This window comes from Pempheris klunzingeri, chromosome 6, assembly GCF_042242105.1.
Source record: "Pempheris klunzingeri isolate RE-2024b chromosome 6, fPemKlu1.hap1, whole genome shotgun sequence".
Classification (NCBI taxonomy): Eukaryota; Metazoa; Chordata; class Actinopteri; order Acropomatiformes; family Pempheridae; genus Pempheris; species Pempheris klunzingeri.
Genome location: NC_092017.1, coordinates 15005775 through 15023908, shown reverse-complemented (window position 1 = coordinate 15023908; position 18134 = coordinate 15005775). Strand labels below are relative to the sequence as shown.

General features: G+C 42.6%; 4 protein-coding genes across 4 annotated transcripts; 2 read left to right on the top strand and 2 right to left on the bottom strand.

Moving 5' to 3' along the window:
• Positions 1-493: 493 nt before the first annotated feature.
• Positions 494-2564, bottom strand: LOC139203221 (kelch-like protein 23). The gene is made up of 3 exons (XM_070832912.1): positions 1580-2564; positions 975-1386; positions 494-839 (listed from the first exon to the last, which is right to left on the bottom strand). Exons 1-3 carry the CDS (start codon positions 2562-2564, stop codon positions 536-538), a joined length of 1701 nt encoding a protein of 566 aa, XP_070689013.1. The 3' UTR covers positions 494-535.
• A 301-nt stretch (positions 2565-2865) lies between these two features.
• On the top strand, positions 2866-5292 carry lsm7 (LSM7 homolog, U6 small nuclear RNA and mRNA degradation associated). Its single transcript, XM_070832501.1, has 4 exons — positions 2866-2916; positions 3181-3271; positions 3401-3472; positions 5075-5292. Exons 1-4 carry the CDS (start codon positions 2911-2913, stop codon positions 5215-5217), a joined length of 312 nt encoding a protein of 103 aa, XP_070688602.1. The 5' UTR covers positions 2866-2910; the 3' UTR covers positions 5218-5292.
• Positions 5293-8003: 2711 nt separating this feature from the next.
• tmprss9 (transmembrane serine protease 9) lies at positions 8004-14058 on the top strand. Its single transcript, XM_070832193.1, has 15 exons — positions 8004-8163; positions 8320-8447; positions 8530-8597; positions 8685-8860; positions 9016-9064; positions 9638-9747; positions 9915-10080; positions 10184-10458; positions 10669-10811; positions 11594-11879; positions 11980-12093; positions 12164-12332; positions 12468-12733; positions 13076-13212; positions 13897-14058. Exons 1-15 carry the CDS (start codon positions 8004-8006, stop codon positions 14056-14058), a joined length of 2409 nt encoding a protein of 802 aa, XP_070688294.1.
• Positions 14059-14693: 635 nt separating this feature from the next.
• timm13 (translocase of inner mitochondrial membrane 13 homolog (yeast)) lies at positions 14694-17060 on the bottom strand. The gene is made up of 3 exons (XM_070832196.1): positions 16834-17060; positions 16429-16497; positions 14694-16009 (listed from the first exon to the last, which is right to left on the bottom strand). The coding sequence occupies exons 1-3, from the start codon at positions 16951-16953 to the stop codon at positions 15911-15913; spliced, it is 288 nt and encodes a 95-aa protein (XP_070688297.1). The 5' UTR covers positions 16954-17060; the 3' UTR covers positions 14694-15910.
• Positions 17061-18134: the final 1074 nt, after the last annotated feature.

Here is an 18134-nt window from a genome sequence, read left to right as displayed (position 1 = left end):
GTTTCCACATAGTGCATCTAATAAGTGTGATAGAAGTAGAAACGCTTGTGTCTGACTCTAAACAGGGACTTAATAGCACTGGAGCCCACAGCACAAGGCTGGATTTAAGTTGTAGAGCACTAAAAGGGCTGATCCACTGAATAACACACCCATGACCCCCACTAGAATATTGCTTTTCAAAATTGAAAACAGCTATAAAACCAGGAGAAATGTCATATTTCCATGAAAGTTAACACTTGACTGTTCTCTCATGAGTGCACATGAATGCTTTGTTAATTGTGTGGCCTGTTAAAAAGTTTTAATAAATGACTTCTATTAAATAACTTAGCATTATTGCCTTCTTTTACTACTGTGGAGTATGTGTTCATTCAATCATTCTCACAGATTTTTCTTCCACCAAAATCATGACAACTTACATAAAAATCTATGTGCTTTGTTTAACAATGTCCCTTTTTATATGTACACATACAGATAATCACAAACAGTGTTAGGTAGAATAGATGAAAGCATTTTCATTCAGGCACATCCTTTGCTGTCAAGTGACCATTCTCACAGTTACACAGCCTCTGAGGGGCACAGCGCAGGGTATGGCATCATCCAACTCAATGCAAGTGTCAATGTAGGGGTCCATCAGCACCATGTTGGGGAATGCTTTGTTGCTCTTCCTCTCACCGACCAGATATATCTGGCTGTTAACAGTTGTGCAGCCAGAGAAGAACTTCCTGTCCAGACATTCCTCCTCCAGCAAAGTCCACTCATCTGTCTCCACGTCAAAACGCAAAGCTTGGCCTCCGAACAGGTACAGGGCACCGTTGAGCTCTGTAGCAACCAGGTCATATCTGTTGACAGGGTTGAAAAGGGTTTAATTTTCACACAGCTACCTTGCCAGCTAATGATGAGAGGACATATACTAATTAAAATATATCAGTTTGACAATGTCAGAAAGCACAGTGTGTCACTGAAAGTTCACCAACCGTGGAAATGGAGAATAGGAGACCACATCCCACTGATCTTCCTTCACCATATACCTCTGAATGCCACCATACGCCTCCCCGTTTTCATCCAGGCCGCACGCCACGTAGATACACGACCCAAGAGCAGCAGTGGCTGCCCTCTCCACAGCCCTAACCATGGGGCTGACCTCCTCCCAACCCTCCTCTGACCCCAGGACCAGCCTTTCTACATCAGCCACAAGTCCCTCATCCATGCTGCCCCCCAGGACGTACAGTACTGAGTCCAGTCCTATGGAGCAGTGGCTGTGCCTGGACTTCTGCAGGGCCGGCCCATCTAGCCAGCGTTGGTTCCCACATTCGTATATCCTGACCCAATCCACACTGAACCACAGCACGTCCCGGAAGTAGCCGCCTGTCACGACCACGTTGTCTCCTACATGATGAGAGAATGAGAAGATAAAGAAAATGTAAAAGGAAATAGAAATACATGTGAAATGATATGTTGTGTTCATGTGAGGACAAAAATAGATGAGAAACACTCACATTAAGAATAAATTCACATTCATCGCACATTATCAGTTTCATCATCACCGTAAACACCATCATTCTCATTATTCAGCCATTACCTACTGCAGCTGCCGAGTACTGTGTGAGGTTCTTCCTCTGCAGAGGTGCACAGCTCTGCCATCGACCACTGATTGGGTGAAACTGGTAAAGTGTCTGTTGCTCCTGATCGTGAGGACCACCCAGGACAAAGAGGGTGTCTCTGGCCCTGGTCCTCTTCATTGATCTGCCCATTGACCAAGATGCCGGGAAATGATCATTCAGCATGCAGATAAGCTTGGCTCTGGGGTCAGAGCTTTTCATTCTGGTCAAAAGTTCAGTGATAAACGGCAAAGAGAGCGACTCGGGCCTCACCAGCTCAATGAGCTCCAGAAAATAATCTTCTCGTTTTGGGTCAAATGACACCCAGCGTAGGATGGCCTCCACGGCCAGGTCGTCTTTATGGATGGCCAGGTCATCACTGGCAAGGAGGTCTGCTACAGTGTCCTTAGACAGGGACAGGAAGTCCTCCTCAGCAACAATAGCAGGGAAGTGTGTAAGCACCACCTGTCGGGACGCCTTGTAGAGCTGCGTGCAGCCCAACTGCCAGCTATAGGTCATCATTCCCAGACAGTTACTAAGGTGCAGCTCACGCTCCAAGAACTTGCAGCACAACAGCCTCGCTCGCTCCAGCTGTAAAAAGTCTGCAGTCTCAAGGATCCCCAGAACATTTTCTCTGTCCAGAGCAAGTTTGCATGTCCTGCTGTACTCTATCAAAACCCTGAAATGCTGCAGACCAACACCTTTGATCTCAACTTTCTTTTTGTTGCTCTCGACACCGCAGCCAAAAAACAGAGCCCTGAAATAGGGACTCTGGAGGGCAAGCTGTTGACGGTTGACATAAAAAGTCTCTCCTTTTACTTGTAGGATAGCATCAGGGATTACATCAGGCGCAGAGTCTTGCACGCATAAAGCAGATTCTTCCTCCTCACGTTTGTTTAACTGTTCTGAGAGAACTGTCAATGCAAAGCTCTGCGGTTTGAGCTCAGCGTCAGCTCTGCAGGCCATGTCACAACAAACATCCACACCAGCCATCTTCTGCACAGTTCCCTGTCCTCGTTCTGGTTTACAACACACCAACTGGTGATATTAATAGACTTTCCCCCTGACTGACTGCTGGCTGAATGCAGACGAGGTCACTTTAAAAATCAGCTTACTGTGAAACAGGGAGGCTGGTGACTTTTGATCCAAGTGTTTGATAATTGAACGCTAATACTTGTAAATGAATTAGTAAACTAATAATCGAGTCAATAAAGTAATGAAATAACTGATGACGTCAGCAACAGGCGCTCGACGATTTGATTGGTGGAGCGTTTCTGAGGTCAAAGTTTAACTTCCGTGTCACACAGCTAACATGGCGGTGAGTTCGTATGGTTGTCGCTTTCATTCAAACATCTTTTTATAATTGCACTCGCAAACACTTTCAGGTGGATTCTTAGCCAGTGGTTGTTTATTCCCAACACGACCTGAAATATAGAATAACTACTCGAAAGCAACGTTGCGTTTTTCGTGCATTTGCTAACTTAGCTAGCCGAGTAAAGCTAACCTGAGGCTAAGATGGTGTTTGTGTGCGGCTAGCTTGCATGTGACTGAGTTACAATTCATGTCCCTTTGCTCTGTTTAGGATAAAGAAAAGAAGAAAAAGGAAAGCATTTTCGACTTGTCTAAGTACATTGACAAGCCAATTCGTGTGAAGTTTCAAGGAGGACGAGAGGGTGGGTTAATCCTGGTAGTAATTTGATGCTAATCATTGTAGCAAATGGAAATGGTGGGTGTTTAGCCATTGATTCTTTCGCTTAATTGACGCCGACTAATGCGAGTTGTACACTTTGTGTATTCTTTAGCCAGCGGTGTCCTGAAAGGTTTTGATCCTCTGCTGAACCTGGTGCTGGACGGCACAATCGAGTACATGCGAGGTAAGTAATGTAAATCAAAAAAGAGTCAAATTGGGTCAGTTTGGGCTGAGGGCATATGAAAAGTAATTATTTATAACATGATGATATAAAACATCTTCCTCCTCTGATGGGAAAATTACAACAAACTGGATGTTGTCAAAGTTGTCAAACCTCCGCCCGATGAGTTTACCTATCAAAGGTGACTGGGAGCAAACAGAGAATCACACACTGTATTAGTGTGTAAACCTTTGATTTAATGTGTTTCTCTGACCTTTGACCTGAACCCAACCTAAAACCTTACCAAAACTAGTCATCTCTGCAGTGCTTCACCATAACCTGTCTTTAACATAAATGATGCACAAAGAGCGAATCAGTGATGGTAACAGTGATGGTAACAGCAGCTGTGATGTCGGACCCATGGAGGAGAAATATTCAGTTGTTGTCTCTAGTCTGCCAATCAAAAGTTTAGGGAGTGGTTATATGATGGCGTCTCTTTTTCCCTGTAGAACTGAATATCACTTTCAAAACATGACTGTTAATTGAAGTCGACTGGCTGTGGGCTTTTAATTCCTATCATCCTCTATGTTTATATAAATTGTTTCTCTCAGTCTATTAGTGGTTGGCGGATAAACCGTATGAGGCTTTGAGGCTTTCTTTCTATTTGAAGAAGAGATTTGAAGCTTCAAGGCTTCAAATGCAGCAAGCACAGTGACCTCTGGTGGTTTGTAAGACTTATATCCTCCCCTCAAGACTGCGCTGCAGCACACCAGTTAGTTTAAGTCTCACGTGTGTGCAATAAGTCTAACAAGCCTGTATGTTGTTATTACAGTAAGATATTTAAGGCTTTGTCCCAAAAGAAAACATTTAAAAAAATTTCTGACATGAAATGCTAATGTTTTTGTTTGTAGTTCAGGTCCATGTATCACTGAAGGCTTGTGTTTTAACTTTATCATTGATATTTATGGAACATTTAATATGAATTGCAATGTAATGTGAACATGAACAAGCAAAGCTGAGATTTTATTTAACTCTGCAGTGTGTGGACAGTGTATATACAAGTCAGATTTGCCAGGAATTCAAATAACTTGGCAGCAAATTAGGATCTTTGGTAATCTTCTATAAGTTACCGTATGTTTGCTGATTAAAAAGGAAACATTTTATTACTAGATTCATCTTGAGGTGTGGATGCCATTCTCTCATAGTAAAGCTGAGAGACATGACAGATTTGTCACTGTTTGACACCCTGTTTTGACTCAGACTGTGTCTGACTTGGGTTTGAGCTTGTTAAATGGACCCTTTATATAAGTTTCTCTTGTCTGTATCCTTGAGGGCTAACGTGTTTTTTTTTGTCTTCGTTTTTTTGAGTTGAGTTTGAGACAGTCATTATTTACATTCATATTAGCTCATGCTATTGCCACCTGGACTTCAGTGGACTAGTGTATAAAGTTTGGTCGGAGTGTGTATTGTGTCATGTGGTCGTTGTTTGCTTGCATGAGACTGAACCTAACAGATACCCACACATATAATCACTGATCCATAATACTGCAAGTGGTTAATGAGCACAAGTTCATTTAAATTTACACTTCAGTTGTCTGTAAACCTTTTCCATCCCTGTCTGTCCAGATCCAGATGACCAGCTGAAGTTGACAGAAGACACCAGGCAACTGGGGCTGGTGGTCTGCAGAGGAACCTCTGTAGTGCTCATCTGTCCTCAGGACGGCATGGAGGCTATACCGAACCCTTTCATACAGCAACAGGATGGCTAACACAGTCACCTGCTGAGTTACACACACACACACACTTTTGAATATGTTGTGTAGCTTTTTGTTGTTTTAATTTTTTTTTTTAAAGCATAACTGTAATGTGTAAGACAAAGCAAATTTCTGTTGTCAAATATAAGTTGATCAACAAAAGAACACAAGAAAGCACTTCACTTTTGTTTCTGTCCGATGAGCAAGCTCGCAAAGATTTGAGTTGTAAAGCAAATCACAGGTTTGGTGTTAACAATACGTTTTTCTTTTTACCTGGAATAAGTCAACTTTTTACTATTTTTTTGTTGTTTTGATAAGAAAATAAAATGAAAATGTTAAGTGTTGTCAATTTTGTCAGTTTTTAAATGTGATTCAGAGAACACTTAAGTTTCAGTAATTTATTGAACATTGAACTGCTGTTTCTTTTGCGTCTCAGGAGGCCTGAATCAAGTAGAATCTTCCTGTAGGGATTATTTCTGATTTAGATGTCCAGTGGTATTTTATAGTTACTGTCACTGTCAGCAGCTCAGTGTCATTTCTGCCTAATTTGGCCAGAAAAAAACAATTGTATGGTTAAATAAAATAGAACACATGGACCTGAGATAACTGCTAATTTACACCTGCAGTCTGTTTAATAGTCATACAAGCTAATAGACTAGGGAATATATCCTTTTTTTATATATATATATAAACGCTGGTCAACTAGTTCAGACCACTTGATAAACTTCTCAACTATGTAATGATAGTCTTTGGACTATCACTACTACTACTCTCCTTGTACATGGTAACAGAAGTATTTGATTGTGATCTTTGGAAGTGTTTAAAGGAAGTTAGTGTGTGTGTGTGTGTGTGTGTGTGTGCGGACATGTGTGTGAGGATAAGCCATTGAAGCCTGTCTGCACACTTAACAAAGAGACATTTGTGGTAATAACTCCTTTGAGTTGGATGAGCTTAAAGCAGGGTGGGGGAATAATGTAAGAAAGGTGATTTAGCTTTGTTAGGATTGTTCCTTTGAGGGTTGGAAGGAGGGATTCTATGAAGGCCATCACCTCAGAGGGACAAATTATCTTCAATTCAATTGTGCGACTTATAAAAGAGTTTTTCTTCCTTAAAAACAGCACATACTGGATCAGGCTCCACATTCCTCTTAACATTTTTTTATTTGTAGGTACAAATTTCTTTAGTATAAGGAAGGTGAATAATCTCCCTAAGATGGACTTTTAACTAACTTCACTTCCTCTCTCAAAGTCAACCTAAGTGCAGTAGGTTAATAAAGACACATCGAAGCACCTTAACTGATTAGAGAGGCAGTAATCCTGGTAAAAGGAGCCCGATGGTTTGCCAGGTGTTGTGAGCTCCGGACACGCAGCCAGAAAGTAAAAAGGCAGAATTCCAGCAGGCTTTGCCCCTCCTCTGCTGCTCAGTCACTGTGTCAATGGAGCACAGACGGGCAGCAACTAGAGGGAGTACTGAGCTCCACTGAAGAGTACAGTTTTTATTACCTTGTTTTTTTGTTTTTTTTGCATTATTCTTTTCTAACTTGCTATAATGTGCGTTGCGTAAAGGAGTAGCCGATGTTTATTGTTTACCTGGAGAGAATGGGAGCTCAGAGGTGACAGTAAAAATGCCTGTGCACACCGGGGTGTAACCAAAGGGATCAAGACCGATGGGAGGAGGGTCGGCCGGGGGATTTCTGAAGCCGACTCGACTTCCCAAAGTAAACTGAAAAGGTGAGTTACCCGCGGGACGCGCACGGCACGCCCCTTGGCAGGTGGAACAAATAGCGGACCTTTCGCTCCTGTCCCTTGTCTTCCACCGTCCGTACATCTATTCTTGTGTGCGCCAAGTCGTGCACTGAGAGCTGCGGGATATCGTGAATGTCAGTGTTCAGAGGAATGAGAGAAGAGAGAGGTGAGTGAGTTTACCTCCGGACATAAAGCCTTTATTGTTTAATGCTCCACACGGTGATGCACCTGGAGTCACCGTGCGTAATTTGCTGGTGCAGTGAACAGTAAATATCCGCACGGAGTCCATCTCTTCACTGGAATCCTGTTATCTGTAAGGGGAAGTTTACTTCTGTTTAGTGTGACATTTTCCCACATTTGATTTGTGATCGCCAGGCAACATGGCCACCCCGGTGTCTTTTACGCACGCCCGTACAATCTGAGCCAGCTCTCTCGAGAGGAGACTTAATGCTTGATGTGTCTGTGTGGTCCTAACGAGTTTTTAATCCTCGTGTCTGTATTCGGGAGCTTAGCTGTGCTTTATTCATATGGGCATCTGGGTTTTAAACTAAACTATTTGTCTCCCCAGTAAGCCAAACTTTCACCGTTTTGATTATTTTACAAGGGCGCCTTATTCCTTAAGTTACATTATATTCAAGATTGAAGAATTTCGTTTGGGTAAATGACAGAACAGTTTGTATTATTGATAAGAATGCACTTTGTTATTGTTTTTCTCAAGTCTGGTGCTCCAAATGAGACTACTTGTCATTATGAGTTCTGTCTGATATAATGCAAGGCAGTGGAACACAGCACATATTTCATATTGTGATATACAGCCAATATCATCTTATTCATATCAGGTTATTGATCTCCACCCAGGTGTCCAGTCCTACCCATTCACTTACTCTAACATGTCAGTCTAATGAGAGCAGAGAGCTCTCAAATATTTCCTTACAGAATTATTTACAGAATAGTTGTTACTGTGTTTCTACCAGGACGGGATCATTTTGTCTGTCGGGCATTATGATACTGGATACAGTGGAATGTGAGCTGTGAGGTTGGTGCTGTGAATCCAACATGGAGGTGAGGAAGGATGGAGGAGGAGGGGGAGGAGGAGGGTCGTGGTCTTCTGCAGGAGCATCTTCTGCTCCCTCCAACCCTGCCTGCTACAGAAGCACCCTCATAGCTTTCTTCTTCTTCTTCCTTGTAATTGGGGTTTTTGCAGGCCTTGTTATTGGTGAGTCGGCCATATTCGCCACACACTACTTAAGTTTTAACACGTTATACAAGTCTAGCAGCTATTTCTAATGACTGTGTTGCACCCAATTCCTAAACTTGATTACTATGTAAATCCATCTGTAAGAGTGAACCATTTCTTCTCTGTTGCTGCCAGCCTACCTGGTGCAGGAGCAACATTATTTCATGGAAACGGTGGAGCTGAGAGGTCTGAAGTATGATCCTGTTCTGCAGGAAGAGAACTCTGGTTTCTACATAGTACTATCCTCTGTTTTAAAGTCCAAGGTTAGTCCAGACTGTCGACATGTTGAGAGCATAATATTTCCTCAAAAAAATTGTTAAATTTTACATTTTCACTCCCTTACAGATTAAAAATGTCTTCACTGCCTCATCAATATCACATCACTACGTTGATTGCAGTATTGTTGCCTATGGGTGAGTGAAAGCTGAACAGAGGTAGATAATTTACTCAAAGCGTCTAGAAAGACTAAACAAACACTGTCTGTTTTCCCGTCTTCCCAGTAACATTAACGGTGACGTGTTGGCAACGTTCAGACTGGTCTTCAGGGTGTCCAAGGTCCAGCAGTATTCAGACAACTTTGTTCAGGACTTGTTGAGAGCAGGACTCAGCTCAGCAATGCACGGGAAACCACTAGAGGTGCCAGAATTTGGAAAGATCAGCGCTATCATCTTACTGGGTAGTGAAACTATACTGTCATCAGTTGACTGTCTGTTGCCCTACAAGTGGATGTTTGTAGTGGGAGAGACAAAAATAGGCCACAGCCGTGCAATGAATTGTCTCTCTGTCACAGTCCTCACAGGATCTAATGTTTTTCTGTCTCCTCATTCCTAGGAGCCAGTGGGAAGTCATTTTATGCTATTGGAGATGATCTGATAGGTGAGTGAATATGTGAATTGGGAAAGTTTGCTCCCAAATAATCCTCCAATGTCTGGTCACACCGTCTTGGAAATGGATTGTGTTTTTAATGTCAGGACAGATAATGTGACTTGTTACTTTTCTGTGACTCTTTTTTAAAAATGTAGTTTAAACAGCTGATTTGGCCATTTTTATAGGGCAGGTTCACATTTTTTCCAGTATTAGAACAACACTCACATGCCCACATGTAGATTTAAGAGTTTTCATCACTGTAATTGTTCCTGCTGTCCATGATGGCAGTAAAGAGATGCTTTTACCATGCAATTCCTATGTATGAGGTGGGAGAGAAAATTCACAGTCCTCTAAAGTTAAGCTAAGATGACGATTCAACAGTCTATATCAGTGAGCCAATGTAATGGGTATTCTATGTGTTACTGTACCTTCACCATGGCTCTTATATTAGTGATGGCTGAACTTTGGAATATATTTGTGCATGTAACAAGGATAATTACAGTGACCAATAATGTTTGCAATGGACACGTGGGCATATGAGTACTGTATCCCATCATATTTTCCATGATCTGTGCTCTCCAGCCAGGTGTCCTGACACCACCTTCACCTGTGACAATGGAGAATGCATCACCAAACTGAACCCAGAGTGTGATTTCATCCCAGACTGCGCAGACGGAACTGATGAAGCTCGTTGTGGTGAGTGACTCTTGCTTTTAAGCCTCATTATTTGTTTTTGGTTTTTATATATAGTATATTATATTAGAAAATGAGAATATACTGGAACTGGCAGGTCATATCGTAGCTGTGACGTAACCTGGAAGAAAAAACACATCACTGCTTCATCATCCACCTTCTCCCCTCAGCCTGTGGCACACGTCCTGCTATGGGGAGTCGGGTGGTGGGTGGCGAGGACGCTCGGCAAGGGGAACTGCCGTGGCAGGTCAGTCTGAGGCTTCACGGACGCCACACCTGTGGAGCCTCCATCATCAGCGAACGCTGGCTGGTCAGTGCAGCACACTGCTTTGAAAGGTAGGCATTCATAAATCTCCCAAGCAGTGACATGACTACACTTACTACAACAGCATTATAATTCTACTTTATTAATCAGTAAATCTTTCTTTTCTGTTTAAAGGGACAATGACCCCAGAGAGTGGACGGCCCTGGTAGGGGCCAGATTAGTGAGTGGTGAGGAGTCAGAGTCTAAGACGATTAACATCAAGTCACTGATCGTGTCTCCAGACTACAACCCCATGACCACTGACAACGATGTCACCGTGCTGGAGCTGGAGACCCCTCTCACCTTCACGTCTTACATCCAGCCTGTCTGCCTGCCCTCCTTGTCTCATGTGTTTGCCCCCGGACACAGCTGTGTGGTGTCAGGGTGGGGCGCGCTACACCAGTTTAATAGTGAGTCTAACAGCAGGAGTGCAGCCCAGGATGAGCTGGTTTTGTTTGGTACCCAGTACAATGGCATCAGTAGTGTGTCAATATCGACTGCCTTTAGTTTACAGATTACTTTTTACAATGAGATAATGCCAAACATAATTCATAATGTGCTTACGATAACTAACGCATGTTAAAATACAATCAGTTTTCCTATGCTGCTCTCTCTTTCAGCTGAGGTGCCTCCCACACTGCAGAAGGCGGTGGTGAAAATCATCGACTCCAAGGTGTGCAATAAATCATCTGTGTACAGAGGTGCTGTTACTCACAACATGATGTGTGCTGGATTCCTGCAGGGCAAGGTGGACTCATGTCAGGTCAGTCCTGTTTCACTTGGTTCACATAAGATGGCTACAATAACATGAGCTATCAACTTACATCTTTTGTACAACTCTTGCTTGTCTTGGGGCAAAGTTTGTATACGCACACTGGTGATCTGGTCTTCCTTTTCTATCTTGAAACTATAAGTAGGGTCAAAACTGTATGTTAACACTGGTCCCACCCTAAAAATAGAGACCTGTAGGCTGCTATTGTCATTGTTATTGTCAGCATGTCAGTGTGTGCTGTTAATATTACAGAATAGGTGGCCCTCCTCTAAAGGAAAACTCAGTCTAGCCTCCAATTACAGCCCATCAATTCACCTGCACACAATTCAGATTCAACTCATAACTCGTTATACGGCAAAACAATTCAAAGTATACTCAATTATTACATTCTGATAATTCATTTATCTTAGTGCAGACATTTCTGTTTTTCCTCACTCAGCAACCCTGAAGCTGGTTTGGCGCCCTGCTTATAAAAATTTCAAGGGCACTTATATAAAGAATTTAACTTCTGTCCTACTTGTGTGCAGCTTGTTGTTCATATAATAAGTCATTGGATTTTCTAAACAAGTTAAAGTCTCAATTTATTCATCCATACAATAATGGGGATTGCAGTGCTTCCATCCTACTCAACCAACACCAACACACTTAAAGTGACCTTCGACTGAAACATGACAGTCGCCAAAATGACAATAACAAGGTTTTCACAAGACAACAGCTCTGAGCTGAGTAATCATCAACATCAGAGAATCACAGGTCTTGTGTTTCTGCTGCAGGGTGACTCTGGTGGGCCTCTGGTGTGTGAGGGTGCCCCAGGGAGGTTCTTCCTGGCTGGGGTGGTGAGTTGGGGTGTGGGCTGCGCCCAGATCAACAGGCCTGGGGTTTATTCCCGCGTCACCAGGCTCCGCAAGTGGATTCTAAGCCACACAGATCCCAGCTTGGTCTATGATTTTTCCCAGTCTGTTCCCACTGTGCCAGTTATTGTGACGGGAGGAAGCTTAAATAATCCGCCAGTAGCCAGGACCATACCAATGGATGTGTCATCAGCACCAACACAACCTGGTAATGTCACACCGAAAGCAGCATTCATTCATCAGTTACAGAGAGAAAAAGAATGAAGTCATAAATGTATTATCACTCATTTGTCCATCACGTCCTCCAGTCTTGAACTGCAGTGGAAACTTTCAGTGTAGCACCTCCTCCTGCATCAGCAAGGTTAACCCAGAGTGTGACGGAGTCCTAGACTGCCCCAACCAGGCCGACGAAAGAAACTGTGGTACGTTTACATAAAGGAGTGCATGTAATAAATTAAAAGGAAGTGCTTCTGACGTGTGTTTTTGTGTCAGACTGCGGTGTGCGCCCTGCATTGGGCTCCCATAGGATCGTGGGAGGAGTATCAGCTCGAAGGGGGGAGTGGCCTTGGATTGGCAGTCTCCAGTACCAGAGACTTCACCGTTGTGGTGCCACACTCATTCACAGCAAATGGTTACTCACAGCAGCACACTGCTTCAAAAGGTACTGGTCTACGCACATCATATTTATATATATATATATGTGTGTGTGTGTGTGTGTATATATATATATATATATAAAAAGTAACTCTTTCTTTACATCCAGAGTACTACTTCCTTCTTCCTTTATAACCCCCAGTGACCCCAGCCCCACGAACTGGGCAGTGAGCCTGGGATCTGTGCTGCGCTCTGGGGTTGGAGCCCTGGTCATTCCCATCCAGAGGGTCATCATCCACCCAGCCTTCAATGGCACCAACATGGACCACGACGTGGCTCTGCTGGAGCTGGCTGTCCCCGCCCCCATGTCCTACACCATCCAGTCTGTCTGTCTCCCCTCGCCGGTGTACCGCTTCCTAAAGAACGCAGAGTGCTACATCACAGGCTGGGGCTCCATGAGGGAAGGAGGTGAGAGATTTAAAATCCCACTGACATCAGGTGCACTTGATGTGTTGTACAGCTGTATAATGATATAAATATGTTACAACAAACTGGATAATTGGAAATCATTGTCTTAAGGGAACTTTAACAAGTTTCTCAGTTGAGAAAAGTGGGTGAAAGCGAGAAAACATTGGACCCTATTTATCCTCATTTTATCTGCTGAGGTTCTGACTTTTCTATACCGCAACGATGGAGGTGAATGGAATGATCGCTGCAGTAAGAAATGCTTAATAATGCAACAGCAAGTTGTCGTTACAGAAACAGCGTTGTGATCAGACCCATTAATCTACTTCTGACTCTGTCCCATAGGTTCATTGACCAACCTGCTTCAGAAAGCTGCAGTGAAGATCATTGACCAGGCAGACTGCCAGCACTCATATGGAGACGTGCTGACGCCTAACATGATGTGTGCTGGTTACATGGAGGGAGGCAGGGACACCTGTTTGGTAAGATGCAGGGCATTATGCTATGTGACATCTTTTACACAGCTTGGAAATGGGCGGAACATGTGGGTGGTGCAGTCTTGGCAGCATGTGAGCGGAAAGATTGTGGATCAAGATCGCACAAGTGAGCAGAGACTCTGAGAAATAGGGCCATGGCTCCGATTTTACAGTGGCTGGTTAACCAGGTCAGAACAATGTAAATGTTGCCCTTTACTCCTCAGACGTTTCTAGGACCTGTCCTTGGAAAAAGTAAAAGCGTATGAATAATTCATGATTTGAAAATACTTGTGGGATATTATAATCATAGTGCAAACATGATGGGGGGAACCAAGTGTTGCTTGTTGAGGAACATTGCAGCACTTCTGTGAGAGATGCTTATCTGATGGGAGAAAGTAGACTTTCTTTCCTACAAATACAGAGCCCCCCTTTTCACCCACTCCCTCTCTGTAATCTTCTTATGTAAGGAAACCCACATGCATTCCTGTCTCGGTCAAAGCACCTGGCATCTCAGCAGCGATCCGAGTGACATTCTCTTTGTACCTGCTGCTTCTTACTTATTCCCCTGCTTCCTCACTCATCCTTAATCAATTGTTTTAGTCTCCATCATAAACTGGAAAGCTCAGAGCGTTGAGGTTATTTAAATTTCTAACAATTTCTTCTCTTCTTTCTCCCTTCTCTATCCTCCAGGGAGACTCTGGAGGGCCGCTGACCTGTCGTCAGCTCTCTGGCCAGTGGTTTATTGCTGGAGTGACCAGCTGGGGACACGGATGTGGGCGAATTGGTTATCCGGGGGTTTACACTCGTGTGACATCTGTCAGGAAATGGGTATCTACATATTTGCCTTTCTGAAGAGGCCAAAAAAAAAAGGAGCTGAACTTGCAAAAAGACAACCTACGTGGACACAATGGATTTTTTCTGATATGTCTTCCCCAGAAATGTGTACTGTACCAGGACTAAAGTCATGCTAAAAGCCACACACACACACACTCACACACTGTCTCCACAGTATTGACCTACTGGTCATGGGTGCTGTTTGTAATACTGTGCCATCATCTGAACTGGTACCATCCTCTTTCATAATGTACTGAAGAAATAAGGACAATATTGGACTGTGGCTAAAGGACATTCTGCTAGCACATGCATGATTTGAAGTATTTATTTCAGTTATTTATTTTCCTGACCGGTAAACTTACTGTACATGGTGTGTATTTTTTTTTTGTGAGGGGTGCTGAATATATGTGGTTCATTTATGGGTACATTTCAATGTCTTTTCTCGTATCTATTCTTAGAAAATGAGATGCATTTTAATAATTGTTATTGAAAGGTGGGTTTTATTGGGGTAAAATATAATTCTGTATCAAAAAGTGGTTTTGGAATCGGCTTTTAAGGAATTCACCTTTTGACTTGAGTCTGATAAAAGGCAACTCATGGTGATGTTTCATTTCCAGATATGCAGTTTTTTTTTTTTTGAGAAACTCAAGACACTGATTCACAAGATTTATTGATTTTTCATGAAAAAAGAAATCTATTTGCTCACAATCATGTTGCAAATGTACATTTTTCTGGCTCCTACTTCCCAACATAAACTAAGCACGATAGGGGGAAAAAAAAATAAAATTGTGGTTCCCAGACATCTGACAAAGCCGAGAGGGGTTCAGTACCATGTGCACAGCAAGGCAGACCCTGCTAAAACAAGCCCACTACTGTGGAGGGCGGCAGATAGAGTGACAACTAGAAAACAGGTCAGACAAAACAGTTTTGTTCTCCAGGCATACTTTGATATAGGACTGTTTGGAGGCTAGTGAATGTCAGGTTCACGGTTGTGAAAACATCAAGTTGCTCCTCACGTCTTCCCGGTGATTTTAAGTAGGTCTTTTAGAGTAAAAGCGTGTTGAGCAAAACCTGTGTTGCCCCTTAAGGGCTCCAGTTGTGCTGCTTATTTTTTAAGCACAAACTTTTGGTTTCTCTCTGAACATACACACAATGAAGAATAGGGAACAAACATGTTGACTTTGTTTTAAGGAGCAACTGTAGTGACTGAGAGAGTTGAAGACCCATTTACTGTTAACAGTATCATGTGTCTTAATTATACAGGCTCTTGGAGACAAGAAACACTCAACCTTAGTCTGACTGCTGAAAGGTGTCAGTGTTTCAACTGAAGCCACACTGTAGTAAGAACATACTGTTGTAATTACTCCAAAAAACAAAAGCCATAGCACTGCAGTTGGCTTGCCTCATTGGATCAGTACATTTATGCACTGCACATGGTGTGGGGTACACCCTGGACAGGTCCCCAGCCAATCACAGGGCTAGCACACACTCAAATTCACTCCAACAGGGAATTTCAAGTTTCCAATTCTCCTGAACGTTGGACATGCTGGTATAAATTTCATGCTTTTTACAAGGCAAGTTTACTTAAGCAGAGGATTAATTATATAATGTAAAAACACAAATAATTGTGAGTGAGTAATTGTAAATAATTCTGGGCTGTTCCTCAGAGCGAAATCCACATATCCAGAGACACTGTTATGGCTACAGTCCACAGGCTCTGCTTGCCTGTCTGTGAGGTATTATGACAGTAGGTGATGGTGAGCTGCTGCTGCGACACACCTTTGCACAGCTGCTGGATTCCTGTGGTGCACTGTGCTCCTCTTCGCTGTCAGCAGCAGCCTGAGGAAGGGGAGGGTGAATAGCGGGATGTTCACATGCGAGCCCTTTCCCTCTGTAATCTGGAGTTGTATGTTCGGGACACAGTGTTCCATGCGTCCATGTACCGGTCCATACACATGGCGATACATTTCTGTGAGGGCAAAAGCAGCGACGTTAAAAACTCTGAAGAGACAATCCTCAGACAATTCAGGATCTTTCTTTAAGCTACAACTAACAGTCATAATAAATTCTTGTGCCAGTTATTTTCTTGATCAATAACATCAAAATTGCCTATTAAAATGGCCCAGAGCTTAAATTGACATATTCAATTTGCTTATGTTGTTTACGGTCAGAGAAAAAGAAAGCAAAGACAGCCAATTTTCAAATGAGAAGCTAGAACCAGGGCATTTATTTATATGAATGACATTTTAAACGATTAATACAATATCATTCAACACCATTCATACATTACTAGAACTATTTCCTAGTTTGTCACACTGTGTAAAGTTTCAGCTCTAGTCTTTGTGCATCTGAAAGTAAACTTAGAGCTCGTGGTGGCCCAGTGCATACCTGCTCTGAGTTGTCCAGCGTGCTTCCAGGTTTACCTATGCACTTCTTGAAGCATTTGTCTGTCATTCTCTGAAACATGAAGACATTGTTCATTCATTATCATCAAAAGTAACCAATTTGCAACATATTTTCACGACATTTATTTGACGTTTTTAAACGGAAAAGGCTCTCAGGTGTGTAGAAGTGAACTGAGTTAAACGTACATTTGTTTTAAGAGCCTTTCTTAGACGTTACGATGCGTCAAGAACATTTCAATGACTTCTGTGGTTTCACACTTTAAACAGTCAGTGGTCACATTTCTTTATTGTGGCAATACACAAATAAAGCTGCTAAAACCATCCCTAATAAACGCCACTAAGTTTTCTGTTAGTCTTGCTAGCTTAGCAGCCGTGTCCATTGACTTACCTGCAGCAGCTCCTGAGCGTTAGCCACCGCGATCTGGACCTTCACCTGCTCCATGATGGTGCCAGTGTCCATTTTACCGCCTGAGCCACCTGCTGAGAAGTCTGAGCCGAACCCGTCCATTTCTACCGGACACTTTACCGAAAACTGCACCTTTATAGACCCTCTCTGGATGCACGTGCGGACAGCTACGACTAGCTTTGGCTAACGTAAGTTTTCGATGCCCTTGACAGCGGCGGAAGACTGGATACGTCATTTCCGCATAGGGGATTGGAAATGTAGTTTTTTTTTGGTAGACTGGACACAATCGAGTTTCAGACAGTGCAATAAATACACTGCAGCCAAACACATTTACAACGTGATATATTTAAACTTGTTTTTATGATCCTTATGAGACACAGACGGCTTGTCAGCACTGATTACACCCTACCAATAACACACGTGCGAGAAGGCGCGCCTGTCTGCCACGTGGTGGAGATGTTACTCCACTGTGTTTTACAGTCTAGGAACATTAGAGTCTATTATTAACATTAGAGTAACATTAGAGTCTATTATTAACATTAGAGTAACATTAGAGTCTATTATTAACATTAGAGTAACATTAGAGTCTACATCTCTGATGAGTGAATTATTGTCCAATTTGGACTTTCAAGTACAGATACACTACACACTAGTTATACCACAGATAACTATTGGTAAAATCGTGTAGTAGTGTAGTAGTGCACACATTTACAATAGATAGATAGATAGATAGATAGATAGATAGATAGATAGATAGATAGATAGATAGATAGATAGATAGATAGATAGTGCATTGTAGTAGATCTATAAAGTTTTCTACATAATATGTCATTCTAAGACATGCTAGGGGGGGTTGCATTTATTTGCCAGACATCATAACAACCATTTATCTCATCCTGATCCTCCACAGCAGGCTGTATTGGAGACTAAATTTGATTCAAAAGTGAATAATATGCATCCACTGTGCATCATTTTATTCAAGATATCCCATATTCCCTGTATCCACTGCATAATTATATTGTATTCATATTTCCTGCCATTCCAATTGAGTTATTACAGATTGCTCTGTCAGCCAACTTGCCTGTGTAATTGGAAAAATAAGATACAATTTTCAATAGAAACTAAACTTGTAAGCTTGCCTGGGTAACTATGTGCAAAGCTGGAGCCAACAACATAAATAGAAAGTCATAAGAACCTCTGCATTGTTTGGTGCTGAGGCTTGGGCGTGAGGATGACCCCCTCCGAAGACCCCTCTCCTTATGTTTCAGACAGGATGACCTCAC